Raw genomic sequence first — 24,908 nt, forward strand, 5'->3', positions numbered from 1 at the left:
AACCTTAGACACATGTCAAGAAAAAAACCTCAGCTTTTTGGTGTAAAAAGAACTTTCTTCATTGGTGATAATCTGAGAAAAGAGAAGCATACCGTAGAGTAAAATTTTCGAAATAACACTTTCACTTTTATATATGAAACAAGTGAACAAGAACAATATACGCGTACGTCTATTTATCCTGATGCAAAACGGTTGTAAACCGATTGGAAATTTTAAACCGAAAAGTTTACCCCCTCCCTCCTCACACACAGTTAATTGTAGAAAAAATGGTTATAAGATCCGTCAAGACTTCTGGATGACAAGATATATTTATTTGTATATTTATGTAAAATCATATGAAGAATCACTGTAGCAGACAATTAAGTGTAGCCAGCTGTCCTTTATACATCGTTGTATGGTATTATTTGACTTTAACCCATATAAACTGATATCCCAACCAACCACGTACTCTTTTATACATCTGCATTTGTTGAAGGTGCCAATTAACATCATAAAAGCGAGAAATGCAGTGGCGAGCCCATATTTTCCGAAAAAAAGGGGGCTTACGTATACTTTTTCGTAGTCAGCCCTCGAATTTCATTATAGAGAATTGCAATAAAGAAGTCTATTGCAATAGAATTAATTGCAACTTTAGTTAATACATAAACTAGAGTAAAATTAGAGAAATTTAAATATTGTAAGTATAAAAACAACTCTGTGCACGCATTCCGGTTACTATTAATATTCCTAAATTAATAATTCGAAGAAAAATATACATGTGAAAAAAGTGGCCCTAGTCCAAGTTTCCGAACTCCAGCCAGAGATAGACCTGGCTGTTGTGATGCCTCCCATGGGACCAGCCCCACATCCCCTTAAATCTCCCTCTAAAAAATCCTCAATAACCGTTATAATTTTTCACAGAGAATTAAATTTTGGCCATTTTGACTATTTTACCCTCACGCCCCCAAAATACGACCTTACAGCTTTCAAGGTGGAAAAATCTGGATATATGCATGGCTAAGACACACTACAACTATCGTTACACATGACTATACGCTTTTTGTGCGCCACTGGCTTTACCATATTATCAGATAACGTGTGTACTACCTTATCACAGGATAAATTTATTACAGTAGTACTGTACTTGCCGTTGCTATTTCTATCCTGCTAAGAAAATGAGAGATCGTGGATGAGTTGTTTATGTTTCGACCTAGCCGCTAGAGAGTGCTGGCGGCAGTTTTGTTTGATCTGCTCTCAATAACCATAAGTTGTAACGCTTTGTATTCTTCTTTGTTTGCATCTATGTTTACTGTTTAATACAGAGTCAAACTTCAGGTTATTGAAAGCAGCTATTATCAAACAAAACTGCCGCCAGCACTCTCTAGCGGCTAGGTCGAAATATAAACAACTGATGCACGATCTCTCATTTTCTTAGCAGGATAGAAATAGCAACGGCAAGTACAGTACTATTGTAATAAATTTATCCTGTGAATTGTTCCCATATTTTGTCGGCTGCTATTGCACAATATAGTTAATGTAATTGTGAAAACTATACTGGATGTGAATGAGAATATACTTACACCTGGCATGATTACTTGCTCAATGTCCTTCATGACATCTTCCCATTTTTCTGGGTCTTCAGGAGCTTCTGTTGGCACTAGTTTCTCCAGGTATCCTGGTTCAACGTTCGGTAGCACTGGTCTAGAAAAACAAACGCCTAGAATTACTTCGAGTGTAAGAAATCAGTGTTATATAAAACACAAAATAAGATGAGCACTTTTACTGTATGTCTACATATAATAATGCCGATAGTACTATCCCGTTGTTGTTGACACTGATCTTGCATGTCTGAGTGATACGTAAGGAGTCAGTCATTCACTTCATCGAAACGGAATTCTGCTGCACTCTCACTGAATTCAAACAGCCAGAGGAATATCAAATTCAATAAGAGAGACATCCTCTCTGTCGTAGTTTATTTGCATGTCTGCATATAGTTTATAGATTCGTTATTTATCGCATTAACATCATTTAACGTGGGAGGAAGTTTCCAAATTTTGTTTTGCCCACTATAACCCCAGTCCCGCATGTTGGTTGATTTATTTATTTTACTTTGCTTTTCGTCACTTTTGGTCGCAAAGAACACCCACCATGCCCAGGTCTCTGCTAACGTGCTAACCACTTCGTCACGGAGGCCGGCCCAGTTCCGCATGTGTTCTAAATTATTAGATTTACTTATATACGTAAAAAAAAGTTAAGTGTTCCCCTGTGCTTAGCACCACGCCATGAAGGCGTATAGGGGGTGTGGGGTTAACGCCCCACACTTTCTTGATCCGGTCGTGAGTAGGGGTGATGTGATCAGCAATACTTATATACGTATTTGAATTAATCTCTCTTCTCTTGCCTTACGAAGGACTATTTATCTCATATCAGTTTCTACGATAGGATTAAGCTGTCATCTTATTTCAAACACTCAATCGGTCGTCTCGTTGCGGACGGGTGGAAAAATGAAATAATTACACAAATTTAGTGCTCGAAAATCTATGTATATAGGATAAAAGATTGTAAACAAACGTTTAACGCGTAGCTATACGCGAACTATATGCTTATGTGAGGACATACCATTGACGTACGGTTAATATGACCACCAAGGTTAATGTGGTATTAGGTTATCAGAGAGACAGCAAGATAATACAAACATTAATATTTCAGGATATGAAAATGCGCACAAAAGACTTGAATGACAAGTAGAAAACCGTTAAATCTCCTTTTGGTTGAAACATTAAGTCAAATAAAATAAATCTACGGTCGAGGTAGTTGAGTATCTACCTTGTTTGTGTAGAATTGCAAAACATCGTACTGTATCAACCTCCTAAACACTGATAAAACGGTACATAAGCAACTGCCAGCTAATGATTTTAAAATGTTGTGATATGATATTCCGTGTACAACATTTTGGAGCTTAGGAAATAAATCCATAGCATTGTAGCGAGCATAGGCGCCGACTCCATGGGGCTTGGGGGGGGGGGCTCGAGCCCCCCCCCCCCCAATGTTAACGATGTAGGGGCGGAGCCCCGAAATAATTTTGCTTTAGAGGATCTAATGTATTATTTTGCTCCTCTTGTAAAGTTTACTCTGAATTGTGCCACATGAACTTAACTTTAAATACACATTTGAAATGTTCTAGACCAGGGGTTTCCAACTGGCGGCCCGCGATGCCTTTTCTTGCGGCCCGCGAAGCCAGTTTGCAAAATACATTAATTTTATGTATTTTTATTAAAATACGTTCTATTTTTAGTGAAGGAACAGTTTCAGAGTATGGACTTCCTTAAACAACTGGCTTATATAACAGATATCACAGGTCATCTGAACGAACTGTACTTGAAACTGCAGGGAAGAAACCAGCTGGTGTCAGATCTAATGGGAAACATAAATGGGTTTCGTAATAAACTGAAGATTTTCAACGTTACTTTGGAGAGGAATAATCTGCTCCATTTCCCAAGCTGTCGGCGGCTAACAGATGATGAAGAAACACTGGACATTTTTTAATTCAGTGCAAATATTAAAGAAATAATGGATGAGTTTGACTCCAGATTAAATATTTTAAAGAACTTAAAGCAGCATCCAGCTATTTAGCAATCCTCTTGGCGTTAACATCGAAGAACAAGAAGCTTCTCTCCAACTTGAATTGTATGATTTGCAAGACAATGTGTTCCTTCAAACTAGCCAAGGAAAGGGACCAGAGTTTTTCAAATACCTTCGTAGTTTTGGACAAAGAATGACATGGATGTTCGGCAGCACATACACGTGTGAAAGGGTTTTTTTCTTCAATGAAGTTCATCAAGAACCGCTACAGAAGTCGATTGGTAGATTCTTCACTGCTTCACCTTCTGAGACTTTCAAATGCAGAAATTAAAATGGACATTCCAACTTTAATAAAAGAAGCAGATCGGCCTCAATTTTCACATTGAACACATATTATGAAGGATTCTTATTTGCATGGTGTGTTTTTCATTTCTTTCAATTCATCCATAAGTATTGGGTTTTTGTGAAATAAATTGTAATTATACAATTTTGATTTATGATTCCATTGTTTTTAATGCCTCATTTTAGAAATTTAGGTCTTGCGAAAGTAGGTACTACATTCTCAGCTCAGTATTTACAATTTTTGTAATTTTTAATCCCCCGCCCCCCCCCCCCCCCCCTCTTACAAATGCGTCCCGCCAATCAACTGCTGCATATAATTTTGGCCCTCGGACCTTTTGAAGTTGGAAACCACTGTTCTAGACCATCAATTTGGGGTCTGAGACCGCTAAACCATCAACTTTGGGGGGGGGGGGATATGACCAGAGACAGCAAAACATATGACTTATTACTATATACTAAGTATGTAATTATGAGTAGGAGAGTTTCAAGAGACGATGTGCATGAACTAGTGTAGTGGATGGGACGTTTGGGCTACAAATGGCTCTAACATGACATTCAGAACGAGATCATTGATATATTAGGAAGATCTGTTTTGCACTCCGTGGTAGCAGATATTAAAAGTCGGGAATATTTTGCTATTATTGTTGACGAAACTTGTGACATATCCATCCGTGGACAACTAATATTCTGCATTAGAACTGTGAATAAAAATTTTGATATATTTGAGGAATTCGTGGGCATTTATGAGATTCCGAACTCTGAGGCCAAAAATTAAAAAAGGGAGAGAATGAGTCATTCATTAATTTATTTCAGTGATCAGAGCCCCCTAATAATTTTGACAAGTCGGCGCCCCTGGTAGCGAGAGAGAGAGAGAGAGAGAGAGAGAGAGAGAGAGAGAGAGAGAGAGAGAGAGAGAGAGAAATATAAGGGGAAAGGGAGTCACTTGGAAGGCAATCTGGCAATAAAACCTTTAAATGTATTGCGTTCTTTAAGATGGTTTGAGGAAGAGTAGAAAGAGAGCAAATCACCAGATTTTGAGTGACCAGGCAGACCTGTAGCCAGAATTTTATTTCGGGGAGGGGTTCACCCCTTATCAGCAGCCGCCATCAAAAGGCCAAAAAGTGGAGGATTGAAGTCCTAAAGATGAATTTCTCAGTATGTTACAACTTATTATGCAAGATGTTTAATCCTGCTAAGGAAGTAAAATTAATTACTACACTATTTCGAACGAAACATTTGTAAGATTTCGGAAGCGGGGAGAGCTTCAGCCCCCAGACCCCTCCCCCTGGCTACATGCCCGTGAGCAGGCTAATGCTGTAAAATTGAAGCTTTTGTGCTGCAAATTTCATAGTTGCTAGATACCACTGAGGGCTGATGTATATTGATTGCATTTGAGTCAAATCGGCTTACGCATTTTAGGACGGCGGACTATAAACTTACCCCAACAGATTTCTGGAAAATATACTTGGTACGAATGTTGTGTATATATTTTCTAAGTAAAGGTCTTCAAAGATAATTCACTGTATGTGAACGCATTTATTGGAAATTACTTCCTTAACAACTAAAACGGTTAGCACAATTAATCAAGGGACTGGAGGTGACGTCATGTATTCGTACCATACTTCAGTGTACGGACTCACCTATACGAAATTCACCTTGGCCGTTGACTAATCAACGGTCCTTCGAGATGCCGTGCTGGTAACGTCGTCGCACTGTAATCAAGAGATCCCGGGTTCGATACCAAGTGGAGGCGTATTGTGGTTCGGGTTCCACATTAAACTGTAGGTCCAGTCCCGATTAACCTTTCTGTACATGAAGTGAACTTAAAAATAAGCTCGAACAAAGCATCAAACAAAGACTATTCAATGTCGCTTGTGTGTACTCTTACGTTAGCAGTAACGAAGCATAAGAGAGATATCGAGGAATCGGTAGAGAGGGGGGCAAATTGAAGGAATATTCATGGCCTTCGTTAAAACTAACTCTCCAGTCTAGTCAATGGCACGAAATCCAATTACGAGTCCGTCATCAACTTCTAACATACATTATTCGGTCTCTATCGTTCTATTTTTGAATTTTGAAATTAAATTTTTTGGTGCGTCTGTACTTAGGAGGCTATTTTGCACCCGTCACTTTATACGGGGTCCAGTCTCTTACCTGAACTAAAATGTAACTAACATAAGTGTAACGTTGGAAGACTAAAATATTCTTAGTTTAACATAACTAAAATAAACCTAACTGTAATGTCGTGTCGTAACTATTAAAATATTCTGACTTCGGTTAAATGCTGAGGCTGTAAAGACGCACTCAGCACACATAAGGACAAAAAACAGGACAACACACAGAATTATACTGGCCAGGGCCTCGTTAGTCTGCAAAATGCAGTCCAGGGTGTACTGCGTGGAAGGTCACCCCTCACACCCCTCTATCATTCTATAATCTCGAACAATTTCAAGTATGTTTGCCCTGTCCAGGAAAGTGAAACATTTTCGACATTTCAAGAGTAAAGTTAATTAATTTTCGATACGGCAAATGAAAATTTCAAATAAATATTCGCGAGAAACAGCCTTTCTCCGTATTCATGTAACATTTGAACATTTTTTGTCTACTGGTTCTCCAGATAATCGTGACCAATGTTTCCCCGAAGCTAACACGCGACTGAGGAAGATAATGACCATAGTTTAAGAAAGCCTTAATTCTGAATCTAGTCAGCGCACCTAGCCTTCACGCATGCACCTGAAAGACAAAGGACTGAGTGGGTGGAAATTTCCTTGCAACGTCATGTTTTAAACTCGCTTCGAATGTGTACATTGGGAGCAAGGAAAATAATACAGCTCTGCCAGTCATATTTGCGGGGAAGAACCAGAAGGAAGCTTTACAGGAAACCAATTTCCTTATCACAAAGCTTCTTATGTGGTGTGGGTTAATGGTGCATGGAGGGAGGAAATGCGCAGAAATTGAGGAAGACGTGAACGAAGAGAGTTTAAGGTCAACCAGGTGAACTTCAAGAGTGAATTTAAAAAGTATGGAGAATAAGCGAAGGGCACCGTTAGAAAACCAGGGGCCCTGTGCATGCATGGCGCCGAGGCGACCTTATCTCACTTATCACCAGACATCGGATTTTTAGGTTCTAAAATGTGTGCTTTTAGGTTCCTAAAATATGCTCTAAAAATCCGAAAATAGGTTCTAAAAATCCTAAAATATGTTCTAAAAACCTTAAATTAGGCTCGAAAATCCTGAAATAGGTTGCAAAAAGACTTAATTTTGGTACAAAATTTCTGAAAAATACTGATTAGATACAATCGTTAAAAACAAAATTTCACAAGAACCGTAATAACCAAATTTTAATTTTCTAAACAATTTTTCATTTCTTTATATCATTTTCAAAATTATCTACAAATTATTATTACACTGCACTTGTGCTGTTAGAAAATGTTATTTGTTGATATGAAAAATGAATCACGTATGTATAAGTTGCTGCACAATATCAGGGGGGATACTCACTTGGAATTCCGGGAATTACACGTCAATTATTGGCTCTGGAAATTATTCATGAATTTTGTCAAAAACATGAAATAAGGTACAAGCGGATGTTTTCTCTATTCCAATTTTTTCTCCGTAGACGTGAAAAATTGCAACTTTTATTAATCCAAATCCCATTAAATTTATACATGTTTATAAATGCCCTGAGGCAAGTTTCTCTCAGTTTAGCTTTTATTATTTTTAAGAAGAAAAAGAAAGCTACATGGAAAATGAAACTAAAATGTTCTCAATCCGTTTACTTTGTTAGTGTCTTTTACAGAACAATCTATTTGACAGACGGAAGATTATTACAAAATAATATATCTTCAAGTTGATTAGGTAAATTTTTCGGTACATTGGAATCATACAAACCCTTTATATTGTCAATATTTTTGTGTATGGAAGGAGGGTGAGAGTCGGTAATACGTAATGTTGGAATAGAGAAAACATCTGCTTGTATCCTTCATGTTTTGGAAAGTTCGCCTTGAAAACCAGGAATTATACTAGTGACCACCATGAATATTTTTGCGTTATCCACACTCAAACTCCACCTTTTGTCTGGGAGGATCATTTCATGTGCTGAAAATTATCTTTCGACAGAAACATAGTCAGTAGTGTAAATCTGAATGCTGAAACATTACTTCGCAAGGCGTGAATGCCAAGAAGGACCAAACTGACACGAGGGTGGGCAAGGCCGCACAGATCAAAAGTTGGTATTGGGACTGTGCAGGCAGTAGAGACGATTGGGTGCCAAAACTGAGAATGGGGAGAGGGGGTGGGGGCAAGGACAGTTTACTTTATCTTAGTAGGCAAGGCTTAGCACTGAGAGTCGATAGTGCAGGGGTAAAAACTATCCTCTTTCTGACGTCACTGTTAGCTGCAGATAACAGTCACGTCAGACATTTTTTGTTCTTTTTAATGCTTTGATAAAGATCATATACTTGGAGGGAGGGAAAGTGACAGAAAACATGTTTCAAACACGCCATTCATTGAATTATTTCGCCCCAAACCTAGTAAATACCTCTGTGAGATATAAAAATCCCGTAAAACCTAAAAAAATATAAAAACCTAAAAAAAAGGTTTAATTTAGGCGCATAAACCTAAAATAGGTTCTATTAACAAGCAAAATAGGTTATTTTAGGCACTATAAAACTTCGTCAGTTGTTTCGTTTTTTAAGGTTTTTAATGTTATTTTTGTTATTTCTTATTTACCTGCAAAGGCAAAAATAGGTTAAAAACCTAAAATCCGAGGTCTACTTATCACACACCCGATTGAGCTCCTTCGTTAACCGACGTCACAATAAATGCTCTCGTTGTTAGGTTAAGCTTGTTAGGTATAGTTCTCTCAGCATAAATAATACCTTTTTTGTGAAGCTCCGAAATATTGCTATATTTATGCTAACGGAACTAAACGTAACAAATCTACCCTAACAATGAAGGTATTCAGCGCTGATGTTGGTGGACGGAGCTCAATTGGATGTGCGACTAGCGAGACCATTTAAAAATCCCAACGAGAACGAGACCGGGTCCTTCGAGGTTTGACGGGAAGAGCCAAGGCAAAATTTAATTCCCCAGGCTCTGGTAAACTAGAATGTCTGAAACGCAAGCGAATTACTTAATACAAAATTGCTTTACTGTACGTCTTATCAAGGCTTACCATGCATATGTTCAGTACTTGGTTTTGACACTACATGTTGTGCATTCTAATTACAAAGTTTATCCATTGGTAGGAACTGTGAATCTGTTCAGCGCAGTTGCATACATTCAGGATAGGTTCATCTGGACTGGACAGTGGTCATTCCGTGCGGTGCGAGCTTCCCGTCTGCACGCAGCACCTGAACAACAGGAAGCAGCAGATGAGTGGGGGTGCCGCTTGCGTTTAGACTTTTAAAGCGCCCTAATTTTCAGGGAACCACCTCCTGTTTCTTCTGCCACGTTTGCAATGCTACACTGCACCGTTATTCACGAATCAGATAACTAGAGGTTTCCTACTGCACGGACGCGACCGACGAAGCCTGCTGTTTTGCTCACTCCCTCCTATCCGATCCTCTTATAACGTTACAGTACCGCTGCTCGCTCTGCAGTCACACGTGAGGGCGCTCTTTCGCGATTACGGTACTTACAGTTTAGAGTGAGATCCGAACCAGTGTGTAATGTACCTCCAACGGGAATCGCACCAAGAACACCTTGATTACAAGGCGAAAAAAATAGCACTACGCCATCGAAGAGGTCCGATAAAAAAGTGAATGCAACTCGAAGTAAATAATGGTCCCGGGTTCGATACCCTGTGAAGGCAAATAGTGGTTCGGCTCCCACTTTTAACTGTAGGTCCATTCCCGATTAGCCTTATTGTCATAAAGTGGACTTTAAACACCAACTCAATCAATCAATCAATCAATCGAAGTAAATAAATTTTAATGAATAATTTCGTACAAGGATGACTGATTAATTTGATTTATTTTTCTTTGATTTTCTGCCACTATAGTTTGTTTCTTTGTTTGAGTTAGTTTTTAAGTCCACTTTATGTACAGAAAGGCTAATCGGAACTGGACCTACTGCTTGAATTGGTATCCGAACTACTATGTGACTCCACCGGGTAATGAGAATGAGTAATGATATGATGAAACTCATGAAGGGACACTCACAACGGATACCCATGCCTAGTTTGTGATTTTAACCCGAGATCTCTGGCGTCGTACAGCACTGTGCTAACCACTCTGCCTCGGAGGTAAATCTGGCATACCTATACCCGCCACTCTTTACTCTCTCTCTCTCTACAAAAATGTTCTGGTGCTGTTTCTATGCCCTCTTCCCCACTCACACACGCAACAATTTCAACTTTGAACATTGTACAAATATTTGAAAAATGATTAAAAAATCATGAGAAAAAAGCATTTTTCAACTTACCTTTTGCGTACGTTTTCCAAGTAGTCGGCTATGTAGTCAACCATGGCCTTTCCAAATTTCCTAAATTCTTCCACTTCCATATTCGTAGTGTGCAAGGGCTAACGAAAAGTCGTTGCTGTCTTGAATGTCGTGGCTAGAAGAATATTAAAACGTGGATCAGAGTGAGATCAGGAAAACTGAAGTTATCCAGCTGACCAATCAAAGACACGGAAAGAATGTTTTAGTAGTTCGCAAAGAAGAAAAAAAAGAAAATCGTTCTTTTTCCTCAGTCAATGTAGTGTGTCCGAAGGTGACCTTGAATTTAGATCTTGAGAAGTTACAAGCTGATACTTGAGCAAGGATTGTGTTTGCAGTAGGCAAGATTCTTTATGTGCAACTTACACGATAATATTTTACAAATGTCAGTAGTAAAGAACACTTACGCGATAATGGTGTTTCGGAGCGCCAAGAGAACGTGTCAACGAAGCTATCGCTAGAAGAAGAATAACAATGGCAACCAGTCCGTCCTAGGTATGTTTATTATAAAGCCCCGCCCCCATTGGCGAATGACTTGTGTTTACAAACGACTTACATACCCGATCGCCTGGAAATTGTTATTGCAGGAAAAAAATATCTGCCGATGTTGTTCTGTTGCCGGTATGGCTAGATTTTCCACAGTGGATTCTTGCCCTTGAGCACTTCGATGTTGGCTTCTGGACCCGGGTCTCATTTTGCTTGCCAAGCATAGTTGTTGCTAACTGTACCGAGAAGTTGTTAAATCTGGTGAATTTACAAATTTAAATTATCTTCTTAGACGGATCTAAATCAACGTACAGATATGTGCAACTTTTATCGTTACATTAGAGAGAAGAGCATAGTGACTGATTATTAATAATTCTCCAATGAAAATTCCTGTCCTTCAGGCACGTATTTAGAAATATGTTTGTGGGGGGGGGGGTTGAACCAAGTGTCTCAATAATAATAATAATAATAATAATAATAATAATAATGTGTTAATTGAAATAATTGCATTGAATCAAATTAATACTAATTACAACATATATATTAATATTGTATTATTATTACATGAATAGGTAAAGGGACGTTATAAGAATAAAGATATAACAGCACATATTCATTATGTATCTTACCTGTAGTTAAGATCGGAATAATCAAGTGCTCTGGCAATGAAATTAATGCCAAATACATGAAGAATTGAATATTTATTGAATAACAAAACCAATGTTAGATGCAGTTGGAGATAAGAAAAGTTTCTGATTAATATTTTATGGACATTATTATGAGTAGTAGTGTGTATAAATCTTTGTAATGTTATTCAAAGCTGCATGATCCCAATATAATCCTTGACTTTCAATACGTTCAGAGGAAATTAATAACCGTCGATTATACAACAAATGCTAAATAAGCATATTTTCATTTTTAACTTTAGTACTTGATAAGTCACTCGGGTGGGGGGGGGGGGGTTCGGACCCCTATATATGTCCTTGCTGTTCTTCAAAGCAGTATGATCTCAGTATAATCCTTGCCTTGCTCAGAGGAAATTAATAACCATCGATTATACAACAAATGCTAAACAAGCATATTTTCATTATTTAATTTTAGTACTTGGTAATCCTTTCGGGAAGGAGTCCAGACCCCCTGGACCCCCCTCTAAATACGTCCTTGCTGTGCTTGTAATTTGTACTGTACACGTTTAACTGTGCATATCATGGTTAGTATTCTGAAAAACAGTTGTGATAGATATTCAGTTACTCATCTGGTAACATAAATATTACTAAACATCCCCAAGGATATATATTAATAATAATACATTGTGGCGAAAGACCCCATTGAGGAACAATAATAATTTATTATCTTGTCTGACAGTACTACTATTATTCATTACACTATTACTGCTGTTAGGCCTCCCCGGTGGCGTTGTGGAAGCGTCGTCGCCTTATAATCAAGGGATCCCGGGTTCAATACCCTGTGGAGGCACCTTAGTGTTTCGCATCCCACTTTAAACTATAGGTCCAATACCGATTAGCTTTACTGTGCACAAATTGGACTTAAAATCCAACCCAATCAATCAGTCATGTTACTACTGTCACTACTTCATAAATTTAAATCAACAACCTAACTCCTTCCCCTACAAAATTTATTGTGGTGCTTATGACTCCACATAAGATATTCTCCATATATTTTTTAACGAATTGAAGGGAACTCACATCGACATGGGACTAATTTTTTCTTTAATTTATAAATATGTATGCATTTTATTTAGTAACTTCGAAGTTCCGACTATTGGCAACACTACCCACAGTTCAGCTTTCCTTGCCCCTGATGATAGAACATGTTACAGCTGATTGACGTAACGCAATCATGTTTTTCATGATGTGCGCCCAAGAGGAAGTTTGTCGTAGCGCAATAGACTCGTCCATTCACCTGCACTCTCAAGTTTTCCTCTTGTACACTGGTTGATTTGCTTTGAACCCTTCGGCATTGCGGTTTTGCTTGTTGTTTAACAATAATATATCTAATTATAGATTAACCATGAAGGTGAGAAAGCTTTTAACGATGCAAAAGTGAATACCGTGTTCACTTCCTTTTTTTGCCAACAACAGAGTTCAACCAGTAGTTTTATGACTAATGTTTTCGCACAGCATGAGGAATTCCGCACTTTGCATGTTATAATTATCTGTATTTCATGTAGGCCTCACCGATAGCTTAGTAGCTAAAAACTTTTCATGAAGATTTATTGAGTTGGTGTTTTAAGTCCATTTTATGCACAGTAAGGCTAATCGAGACTTGACCTACAGTTTAAAGTGGGATCCGAACCCTTATGTATCTCCACCGGGTATCGAACCCGGGACCCCTTGATTACAAGGCGACGACGCTACCACTGCGCCATCGGGGAGGCCTCTTGTAATGAAGAGATCGAATCAATGATTCGTTTTCTCGAATTCAAGATTTGTTACTCTACATTACATGAAACTAATACAGGGGCGGAACCAGAGCTTAGTTTTGGCGGAAGGCGGATTCGGTGGAGAGTAAGGAGATTGAGGTTACGAGAGACACTGCCGTATGCAGATGGGGGCTGATGGGGGCAGAGAAGAGCAGTGATGAATTCTGAGAAAAAAAAACAGTGATAAATGTCCTCCGATTGCCATTTTTGAGAGTATACAGTTCTAAAAATACGAAATACCTTATTGTGTACGCAACCCCTAGAAACGAGCTATGTACTATCCACCTTTACAATTCCAGCCCTCCCGAAACTAAATCCTGCTTACGCCAGTGGTGAGAGTTATTTTTTAACCAATTTAATTACCACAGTTAATAGCAAAGTTGATTTTTTTTTAAAAAAAAATTAACATAAAGGAAGAGGTTATTATATATTATTGCATATTACGTCACGCAAAAAAGGAAATGTAGAAGATGAAGAAAAAATTTCTGGACCTTGACAATGATCTTACCTCTAGAAAAGGAAGATATATTGTTGACAGGAAAACGGAAAAAGATGGTGAAATTTGAATAAAAATTTGAGATTTTGCTCGACATTGCGAAGTCGTAGGTATCTCCCAATCACCACCCCCTGTATGAAACTTTCTGTCTCTGTATAAACCTGTTTGAGACCTCACGTGGTGCAAAGGAGGAAGCCAACTTCATAAAATCTCAAGTTCAAGGCCATGGTTCGTAACCATTTCGTGGTTATCACGCCCTGACACTTGATTTACTCCAAGGTTGCGGTGGAAGAAAACATTGGAAAAGGTAGCAAGAAGCGATTTGGCGGGGCCGTGTGCGTTGAAACAAGTTTTCGAAGCTTGTCAAAGCACCGTTGAGTAATACTGCATTTCCTCTTTTGCGTCGTATTGAAATCCAGGGGCGTACGCACGACTTGATTTTCAAGTCCTGGTCTTTGTGCTTTACAGTTCAGACAGGAGAGTCTGTTAAAATTTGTCTATTGCTCTCTCCACGAAAATAGACCAGTGAAGATCGGAGCTCCCCCTTGACTCCTCCACACCCCTGGCCCTCCAGGGTTGCCACACTTCTTCTAAGTTGCTCAGTCGACACTTCGCGCGTTGTATGTATGCGGTTGATTTCGTCGGTTGAAATCGTTGCTCATTGGCAACACTGTATGTGAGCGGCGTGACCTTGACTGGACTATTTTCATGGCTATAGCTTTAGTGTGGACGAAGTTGATAACGTAAAGCTGGAAGGTAACTGGAATATGGGGAAATTGGGAAGGGAAAATACTGGAAGAATTCTTGTCTTCGCCGCGCTTCTGCCTCAGTAGACAAGCTTGAACTTGAATACATATATTTTCGTTTATGCCGCGCATCTTTCATCAGTCTTCGCTGCTCCTCCGCCTCAATGGAGGAGGTCTGTGAAGTTAGCCTGTCACATGTTCACAAAATTAAACTCATTTACCCTTCGTTAGTGCTACGTTAGTGCTGGATTCCCCCGTAAAGACTTTAGTTCTTTAGTTAGTGTTCCTATATATTTCCGCTATTTGCCGGGAAAACATATCGAAGTTTGCCCTTCGTTAGTGCTACGTTAGTGCTGGTTGCAGCCGTAATTATTTTGAGTGCTTCCGACTTTTACAAAATATAGTAGGCTAAGAGAATCCCGAACTCTTTCCACCCTCAGTGCTGAACGTTACCATTCCAAAATGGGGCGGACGAACTTCGTTTTTTGAAATTTACAGAAACTTTCCTATCATTAGTGCTGGTTTCTGCCGTAAAGATTTTCGTCAGTGTTGCTAACTTCAGGTTTAGGGAATTTTAAGTGCTGACTTAGATTGGGTAGGGTTCATATGGTTCGGTTAAGGTTCGCTTAGGTTAGTTTGATTAAGTGAAGTTAGATGGGATAAATGCAAGAAATTATGTAGATGCATTGCAAATAACAACATATCTCACAATTCTCTAAAATTCAATTAAAATTATATTTTAATTCAACGAATTTGCGCAAAAGCAATCGAACACAAATTCATTTTGTCCACCTCATGACCTCGCAGATCGTTGGGAATGGTCTAGCTAACATTCTAAATACCTTGTCGTCATGGAGTGGGGGCAAGGTTGGGAACGCCCCCTTCCCCATGGAAAATGAATGTCCACCTTAAAATTATATATTTCACACATAATTTAATTTCAGCCACAGTAATTTGTTAATTATTACAAATGTGTTGAAGGAACATGATAATTTCAGAGCGAAATCGGGTTTCTTTGAGGGAACATCAGTATTATGGGAAAAAATATGCCTCCTTTGCCCCCCTGGAAAAAATTATCTCGCTTGTCCCTCCCTGGAAAAAATTACCTCGCTTGCCCCTCCCTAGAAAAAAATTCATCGGACGTCTATGCTTGTTGTGTAGCTGTAACTCAAATAATAAAAGTTACCGTGGTACAGTGGGATCCATGAGTATTACCGTGCAAATTGTCCATCACCTTGTTAGTGCACTTTATTTGACCCAAAAAGAGCTTCAAGAATTAAAAGAAAACTCAAAACAAGCTGTAATTTGAGAACAATACTAGTACCACTTTGCCACTGTACCAATATAGAACACGATAGTTGACCTCACGTCACGGGAAACAATGAATAAACATGATGTTTGATTATGATAGTACTTAAAATTGTTTACATGCAAACATACATTATTATACTTTTAAAAAAATAACTTTGCGATTAAAAATATGTTCCAAACATTAAAAACGTATTCTTATATTTTTAAGACAGGACGAATTTACGAAACTACGTTTTACAATTTGGCGTTTATGCTAGCAAACAAGATATGTGTTTTAGCAATCTTGTACTATTAATAACCTTGCTTTAACCTGCAATGCGAAATAACAATTATTCCAAGTTCCTCGGAAGGGTTGAAATACGTAAACAAATTTAGATGTCACGGTGAATATGGCGCCAAATAGAAGAAAACAAGCAGAGATTATCTATGGAGTTTTGGTTGTAAGCCTTGTCTTTGCACAATTTAGGACAATTTTAGTCATGTTACAAAGGCAACTTACTCGAAATCAGAAAGGCAAAGTATCAGAGCCCATCATGCAAAACATAATTGTCCTTAGAATTCAAATAAAATAAAAACATTGAAGTTCACGGAAGTCAAATAGTAACCCCCAAAATTATTAATACAGTACATTTGTCGCACGATGGAGCTTAATAATTTGTATTCTATTATAGATTTCTTTCGAAAAACCTCAATCTCTATTTACGAAGGCATAGAATGAAGTTTCCAACCCAAGATGATGGCAAACGAATTAATAGTTCACCGTGTAGATCACATTACTGTAAAATTCGATACTCTTGGACCATTGAAGATGCGTGTAGCTAGAATGGACGAATCCAAACAAGAAAGAGAAACTAGACAGAAACCTGGAAATCAGCTTTTCATTGGTATGTGTTCAGTTTAGGGCTGAGTCGATAGCGATGTAACGGTATCGGAAAGTATCGGTTGAAATTCATCTACCGATACCAGCTGATACTTTTCCGGCATATTGGTATTTCACGAGCGACACATTGGCGGAGTCTAATTATCCTAGAAATTACGCAAAATTCAAACTTTTTTTTTATTTTGCACCAATTTTGCACAAAAGACTGTCATTTTGTGGTGACGTAACTTTTATATTTTAACATTCTGATGTAATTCTTGAATATTCTAAATCAAATTTCTTCGTAAGTTGATGCATATAATTGGAGAAGAATATTTACACACCAATATTGATCAATATTTGAACAAATTTTTATTATTGCAATTTTCAAGTATCGGTATCGGTGGGTATCGGTAAGAGTATCGGCATCGGTTCAAAGTGATTTGGGATCAGTCCTGGTTCAGTTGCTTATTATTGTTGCTAGATTTTTGTTTTGTGATATCTGTTATAAGTATAAATAGACCTCGGATTTTTAGGTTCTAAAAAGTGTGCTTTTAGGTTCCTAAAATAGGCTCTAAATATCCTAAAATAGGTTCTAAATATCCTAAAATAGGCTCTAAATATCCTAAAATAGGCTCTAAATATCCTAAAATAGGTTCAAAAAATCATAAAATAGGCCGTAAAAAAACTTAGGTTCATAAAGTCCTGAAGTAGGTTCCAAAAACTTCAAATGGTTCAAAATTCCTGAAAATACTGATTAGGTACAATAGTTAAAACAAAATTTCAAAAGATCCGTAAGAAATTTTGATACTTATACGTATCAACCAAATATTAATTTTCTAACCAAATTTTCACTTGTATACATCATTTTCAAAATTATCAACAAATTATTGTAATGTGCTGTTAGCAAAAGATACTTGGTGATACGAAGAATGAATTACGTGTGTATAATTTGCTGCACAATATGAGAGTGGCTACTCGCAGGGAATTCTTTAAATTCCGGGAATTATGCATGAATTGTTGGCTCCGCGAATTAGGCCTGAATTCTGCCCGAATTTTTCCTCCGTACACGTGAAAAATTGCAACATTTATGAATCCAAATCCCCTGAATTTACACATATTTATTAATGCCCTGAGGCAAGTTTTTCAGTTTAGATTTTATTTTTATCAAGGAAGGAAAAGAAAAGAAATTTACGTGCAAATGAAACATTCTCTCAATCCGTTAGTTTGTTAGTGTCCTTTGCAGAACAACCTGTCTGACAGACGGAAGATTATTGCAAGATAAGATATCTTGAAGTTGATTAGGTAAATTTCAATTTGAAATTCTTGTAAATTCGTAGATTTTTCGAAAACCTCTAACATTTGTGAATTGTGTTTGTAGATGTATTTCGATTCGGAGTGTGTGAAATGACAAATGTAAATTCCGCACCTTATATTAAATATTTTATATACATACACTGTTTAATTGAATTTAATTAGAATTTTTGGATTCATTAGAATCACATGGACCCTTTACGGTTTTAATATATTTGCATGTGTATATGTGTGGTTGGTGAGGGGCGGTAATACGTAAGGTTGAAATAGAGAAAACATATGCTTGTACCCTTGAATTTTTGGAAAGTTTGCATTTGAAAACAGGGAATTATTCTTGAATTTTATCATGGTCCTAGAGTGGCCACCCTGAATACACAACAATCCACAATCAAACTCCACCTCTTATCTGTGAGGACCATCTTACATGCTGAAAATGATCTTTCAACAAAAACATAGTCAGTGGTGTAAATTTGAATGTCACAAAGCACCGAACTGTCTATAAAGTAAACACGGATCAGAAATTTGTACTTTGAGTTTTGGCTGTGCAGGTAACAGTGGTGCCAGACATTACGTTTTTTTTTTATAAATATCATGGAGGGAGGGAATTCGACAGAAAATATGTTTCAAACACGTTAGTCATTGAATTTTTTCGTTACAAAACCGAGCAAATACCTTTGTATGATACAAAAATCCTGAAAAACCTTAAAAAATATATAAAGACCTAAAAAGAGGTTTGATTTTGGGACATAAATCTAAAATAGGTTCTAACAAGCAAAATAGGTTATTTTAGGCACTATAAAACTTCATCAGTTGTTTAGTTTTTCAATGAATCGCTGACATAACTTGTTTACCTGCAAAGGAAAAACTAGCTTAATAACCTAAAACCCGAGGTCTAGTTATAACTCGTAACAAACCTTCTCGAAATGGAACAAAACAAATTTTCGCGTTGCACCTGCAATCGTCACCCTATTTTGTCAGTAGACTCATCTCGATAGAGCATCATCTTTGTGCTTGAATAGGTTAATATGTACCCTACAATTTAAAGTGAGATCCCAGCCAATGTGCTTTTACCGACAGCGAGAGAGTATAGAAACGAAATTCACGAAAGAGAAGTTTTAAAAAAATTAGTAGGATTATTTGGATGAAAAAGATGGAGGGGTGAAAAATCCTTCAGAACAAAAAGAAGGATAGAAGAAAGAAACAAAATGAAGAAAGAAGAAAACCTGGTAGAAGCATGGGAAAGATGGAGTTAGGAGTTATTGTAAGGAATGGAAATATACGGATAAAAATATAATAACGGATGTATAAAGGGAAATAACTAAGGAAGACTGAGGCCGAGAGAGAGAGAAAGATGGGTAAAGAACTAGAGAGGATAGAGAAGAACTGAAACAATTGATTTGTTATTTTAGGTCCACTTTATGCACAGATAGGCTAATCGGGACTGGACCTAAGGTTTAAAGTTGGATTCGAATTACTGTACAATGTGCCTCCACCGGGTATCGAACCCGGGACTCTTTGAATACAAGGCGGCGACGTTATTACTATGCCATCGGGGAGGCCCAAGAACTGAAAGAAATAACTAATTATACAAGAGAGAAAGAGATCGAAAGTAATTAAGGAAAACCAAAGTAGCAAAGAAAGTGGGAGAGAAACAATCATTCTTCTTTCAATTGACACCCGTTCTCGCCTTTTCTGATGTTGGGCATGGATTTCGTATGTTTATCTTTTAAATTGTTCCCTTTTCGACCTAGTAGGGGGTGTGGGTTTTCAGTAGAGCGTGTAGAGGTGTAAAACATGGTAAGTGATATTTTGGTCATTTTTGAGTTACAAAGTAAAATGTGCCATCCTTCAATTTTCGAGTGAAATTGCCGTGTCATACAATTTGCATTAGACTTAGTGAAGCCTTCTGAAATTGATAAACACAACACGAAAACAATTTATGTACAGTATAGCATCTAATAACCTTTTTCTTAATGAACTCAGAAATGACCAAAATGTCACTTACCATGTTTACACTCGAGCCCTTCAATTATGTTATTCGTAGTGCATGTTTTTTCTAATGTAACTTTACATGCACACATTTAAAACAAAGCATATTTCGGCCTTGTAAAAATATCCTCCAAACACCTAATGTATTCCTTTTTTCCAACAGTGACCTGTGAAATGCCCTGCAAAACATACTGGTGATTCAGACGATTTTTTTTCCTCAATAAGTTCCCCTTTCGTAATTTCAAATGTAATGACTCCAAACACAATATTTCTTCGAGTATTAGGACCACCCTTATAGACATGGTTTTTCCATGGATTTAAGATTGCCGATTTAGACGTTATCAGTTTTTGACATCTGGTTGGGTAAAGTAGCTGGGAAATCAGTCACCGGGTTTGGATGCCAGGGAAAACCTGTTCTTTTGGTTCTTCTGTGTCTTCCGATAGACGCAGTTTCTCCGTTAAACATTTTGTGGTCCTGGTTCTTCATGTGACGTCACACACTGGGAAAATAGACAAATAACTGGACGATGTATTTATAGAACACGTTCAAGTTCTGATTGTGTGATTTTAAGGTGATACTCAGCGAAGGCGTCCTCAGGTTTTTCAGGAAGAGGCGAAAACTCCTTTCAAGTTACTGGCTTTGTTGTCCCCTGTAGGCAGTATGGAGGGTCAACGAAGGTCACAAGCAAAAATTGGCTACATACTCTTCGTTTCTTTGATTTACTTGTAGCCCTTTTCTGCAATCTTTTCCTTTTACCTAGATTTCCTTCTCAGCGATGGAATAAATTTTTGTTTCTTTTACTCCAGGAATGGGAGGCATTTTCAAAGTGACTTGGGGACGGCAGGTTTTGAAATCCTGGATTGTGAATTGCAGTTACTCATTCCAAAAAAAGAAACGGTTACAAACACGAAAAATGTATCCAACCTCCGTGGTGGAGTGGTTAGGAGAGCGCCATACAACGCCAGGGGTCATGGGTTCGAATCCCGGCCTGGGCATGGGTGTTTATTGTAAATGCCTCTTTGACAATATCGTCATATCATCAACTCATCCTCTTTGTCGCCATTAGCGGACCTCCCCGATAGCGTAGTGGTAAAGTCGTCGTCTTGTAATTAAGAGGTGCTGGGTTTGATACCTGGTGGAGGTGCAGAGTGGTTCCTACTTTAAACTGTAGGTCCAGTCCCAATTAGCCTTCCTGTGCATAAATCAAACAAAAAAATCATCGCCAGGACAAAAGTGGCAGAAAAGCGACGTAAAATAACCTAATTCAATCGAAAAAATAACTGCTATTTGTGATGGCGTTACAAGTAACTACGTTACTTCCAGTCTCTAACTCTCCCTCCTCTCTCCCCCTTCCCTGTACCTTTCTCTCCCCTTCCCCTCTTTGTTCACTCTCTTTCTCCGTCTCTCGCCATATATTTCGCTCCTCTCTCTCTCTCTCTCTCTTCTTTTCCTCCCTATTTCTCATTCCCCCTCTCTCTCTCCCTCTTACTCTCCTTTTCCCTTTCACTCCCTCTTCTTTCTCTTTCCTTCTATCTTTCTCTCTCTCTCTCCTTTCTTTCTACCCTCCTCTCTCTCTCCCCCTGTTTCTCACTCATAAGTGAAATTGAGAGAGAGAGAGAGAGAGAGAGAGAGAGAGAGAGAGAGAGAGAGAGACACGTGACGTGACGTGGTTCATGAGTACCACGTTCTTTTCAGATTTAAAAGTGATTGTATTATCTGAACACTGTATATAAACAGGACAGAATGAAGATTGTTATGTTCATAGTCTCACCCTAAGTTAGACATTATCTACATTTTTGTTTAACCTTATTTAATATAAAATACTGTTTTAATTTCACTGTTGTATGCTTATCACTGTGTCTTATATGTGCAAGTTATTACTCAACATCTCTATTACACTATATGTATATAAACTGATTACATCTGTATAACTTATATTCAAATATAACATAAACTCTATTAATTCAAGCAATATATGAAATCAGTCATGTTTATAAGTACGCGTATGTTGTAGATTGATATGTCATATTTCTCACTTGATTTAATATTCTTTTTGTATTATTTTCTTGTTTACATAATAATCTGTGAACACTGTAATTGGGTATGTGCCTGTGTGTTCGAAATACATAAAAAAAAATAATAAAATGCCCATGGCAATACAAATACTAATGTACTGCTGTCTCCCTGGTAGGTTTTAGTGGAAAGTAGTGAAATCTCAACGTAACCCCAATTACACTGTATATGGTACACTTCTGACTGTAAACAAACGCGCAGAAAACAAGAAAATGCGATAAGAAAAAACATATATATTAACAACAATAATGTACATTTAAAAGTACGTAAATACCAACAAGTTTTTATTATCCAGTGTAAGGTTCCGGTAGAAGATTAGTTTCTGTTCCGCAAATCCAAATTCAAGGGTGGAAACAAGAAAATAAATGTTTAGATAACCTTGCGTCAGATAATTGTGTTCTGATAAAAGACTGAACTAATTCGCTTGAATTGACGTCACGGATTACGTAATAATCTGTTCCAAGAACAGTGAAAAGAAGTGAACGTGTTTGTGTTTCGGTCTGGAGATTCAAGTTCACTGTCATGGCCGCGTTGTGAACGGGAGCGAATCGCTTTGTAAGCTCCTCGATTCTGACAGTTCGCGTTTGATATTTGTCCTCACGTAGCCGAAGAGAAGTATGCGCGGTGGGTGTGGCTATGAACCTCTCGGTATGGGCTGATGGAGATTTTTATATTCGATCCGAAACTAATGGATCTGGGCAATGAAAATTCAGATATTGAATCCTAGATTCTAGGTTGCGTTATCGGATCCAGGAGTCGATATTCGGTCATCGGAACCAGATGTGGAAATTCGGTTATCGGAACCAGGAGCCCAGTTTCGGTTATCGGAACCAGTATTCGATATCCGGTTATTGGAACCAGTATTTGAGATTCGGTTATCGGAACCAGTATTCGAGATTCAGTTATCGGAACCAGTATTTGAGATTCGGTTATCGGAACCAGTATTTGATATTCAGTTTTCGGAAACAGTATTCGAGATTCGGTTATCGGAACCAGTATTTGATATTCAGTTTTCGGAACCAGTATTCGAGATTCGGTTATCGGAACCAGTATTGGAGATTCGGTTATCGGAACCAGTATTCGAGATTCGGTTATCGGAACCAGTATTTGAGCTTCGTTTATCGGAACCAGTATTCGAGATTCGGTTTTCGGAACCAGTATTCGAGATTCGGGAATCGGATCCAGATTTGAAGGCCTACGTAGCCAGTAGCGCAAGAACGGAGTATGAGTCGACCCAATGATATATTGTACCCCAAAGATTTTAGAAAAATTCCAGTAATGTTCCCAACATAAGTAATCTCCAAGGCAGACCAATATTTAAAATTTTAAATTTAAAAAAATAAAATGGTAATATTTCTTTTGTTTTTTTCGTATATGTGTGACTGTGTGTTTGCATCTTCTGCACATGCGATTTTTTAAAACTGTGTTAGTTTATTTGTAAGAGTGGTTATTCTTGTCTGTAATACCATCAAGATATATTTTGATTGTTAGGATTGATAAGCTTGGGAATGTTAAACTTATTTCGGCTATAGGAAACCATTCGTACAGTTGCACTGTCCAACCTTCTATAAAAAAATGAGGGTTTAATCATTGTTGGAAGGGAATAGTACTGAAATTACAATTTGCAGCAGTTGCATGTATAATAATTGTGGCTACTGTATTCATATAATTCTACTTTCGTCACAACAGAATAATTGATTTGCGTAGTATTTTACATAGAATATGTGCGCAATGTGACGAAAGTTTGCAAGTAAGACTAAAACATCACACAAAATGTTAAATTTGAATGATTTTGCTACTAAACACCGAAATGTGTTTAGCATGTTATTTTAGACCACTCGTAACCAATTTCGGACAGCGATGAACGTTTACGGAAAATAAAGTTGCAACATGCAGGGTATACAATATTTGTGGATTGTTTCAGTAACACTTGATGACATAACATGAAAACAAGAGTCAATGAACAAAAGATAATGCCATTTTCGAATTTTCCCTCCATAATCTATATTAAGAACAGTTAATAGCTAAACAGGACTGTCTTTGTAAAGATAAAGGTAGGTTCACAATACAAATGCACATGATTAAAAGGATTCTTATAACGTAACGAATCAATGGGAGCTGTTTGAATTAACTACTGATCGTGTACAGCTGAAGAGGTGGAGAGAGTCAGGTGACTTCCACAAAATCTCCAGCTCACCAGCTGAGTATTAGTTAGCAAACCTACAAAACTCGTGACTGGAATCAATATTGGAAGGAATTGGTGCTGGGTACAGATGGCGTCAGCGACTCGTTGGAAACAAGCCACACTATTGGAAGCTTGGTACGGTGTGACTTGCCTTCGAGCTGTTAATGCAGAACAGCCAGAAATGTTACTAAAACAATCGCACTCTACATCTCTTGTTCTGTTTACAGCTTCAGTTCCACATTACGGAAATCTGAAATCTGAAAGTCGAAGATAATCACTCACTTCCATGAAGAATGAAGCAAATTAGTCATTCATTAGTTTGACAAATCGGTCAAACTAAATAAAATAAAATCAAACCATACCCGAAAAGCCATAGCCAGAGGTCCTACTTCGGATGATTTCATAGTTTATGCAACACTCTTCACGCTACTTGAAGGGACAAAGTGCATTGCAAATGAACATATATCTGAGACACGTTCAATAATCGTTGGCCTGCTCAATTCAGAAGTAGAGGCTAATGTAATTTCGAGCTCCGAGGAGCTGAAAAAACCTACATTTGATTCAACTCTGTAAGATAACAGGATACTACTGCTCTCTCTGTGACTGCAACACATTAGGATGCTCGATATTCTTCGGAATTTCATTAAAGCCGAGCGTATTA

At 37.9% G+C, this 24,908-nt stretch overlaps 1 protein-coding gene across 3 annotated transcripts in view; it reads right to left on the minus strand.

Annotated features, from left to right (window-relative positions):
* Positions 1–24,908, minus strand: part of LOC146001256 (aromatic-L-amino-acid decarboxylase-like) — a 66,861-nt gene that overhangs the window by 38,554 nt on the left and 3,399 nt on the right. Inside the window, exons 1-3 of one of the 3 annotated variants that reach the window (XM_083138571.1) lie at positions 10,905–10,975; positions 10,330–10,462; positions 1,560–1,680 (exon numbers count right to left, since the gene is read on the minus strand). In XM_083138571.1, the coding sequence (XP_082994697.1) occupies positions 1,560–1,680; positions 10,330–10,409 (201 nt within the window). In that variant the 5' untranslated portion in view covers positions 10,410–10,462; positions 10,905–10,975. Of the gene's footprint in view, positions 1–1,559; positions 1,681–10,329; positions 10,463–10,751; positions 10,885–10,904; positions 10,976–24,908 lie in introns of those variants that run through there. The other 2 variants (XM_083138563.1, XM_083138576.1) reach the window with 2 other exon arrangements.

This window comes from Lepisma saccharinum, chromosome 1 (assembly GCF_977018435.1).
Source record: "Lepisma saccharinum chromosome 1, izLepSacc3.1, whole genome shotgun sequence".
Classification (NCBI taxonomy): domain Eukaryota; kingdom Metazoa; phylum Arthropoda; class Insecta; order Zygentoma; family Lepismatidae; genus Lepisma; species Lepisma saccharinum.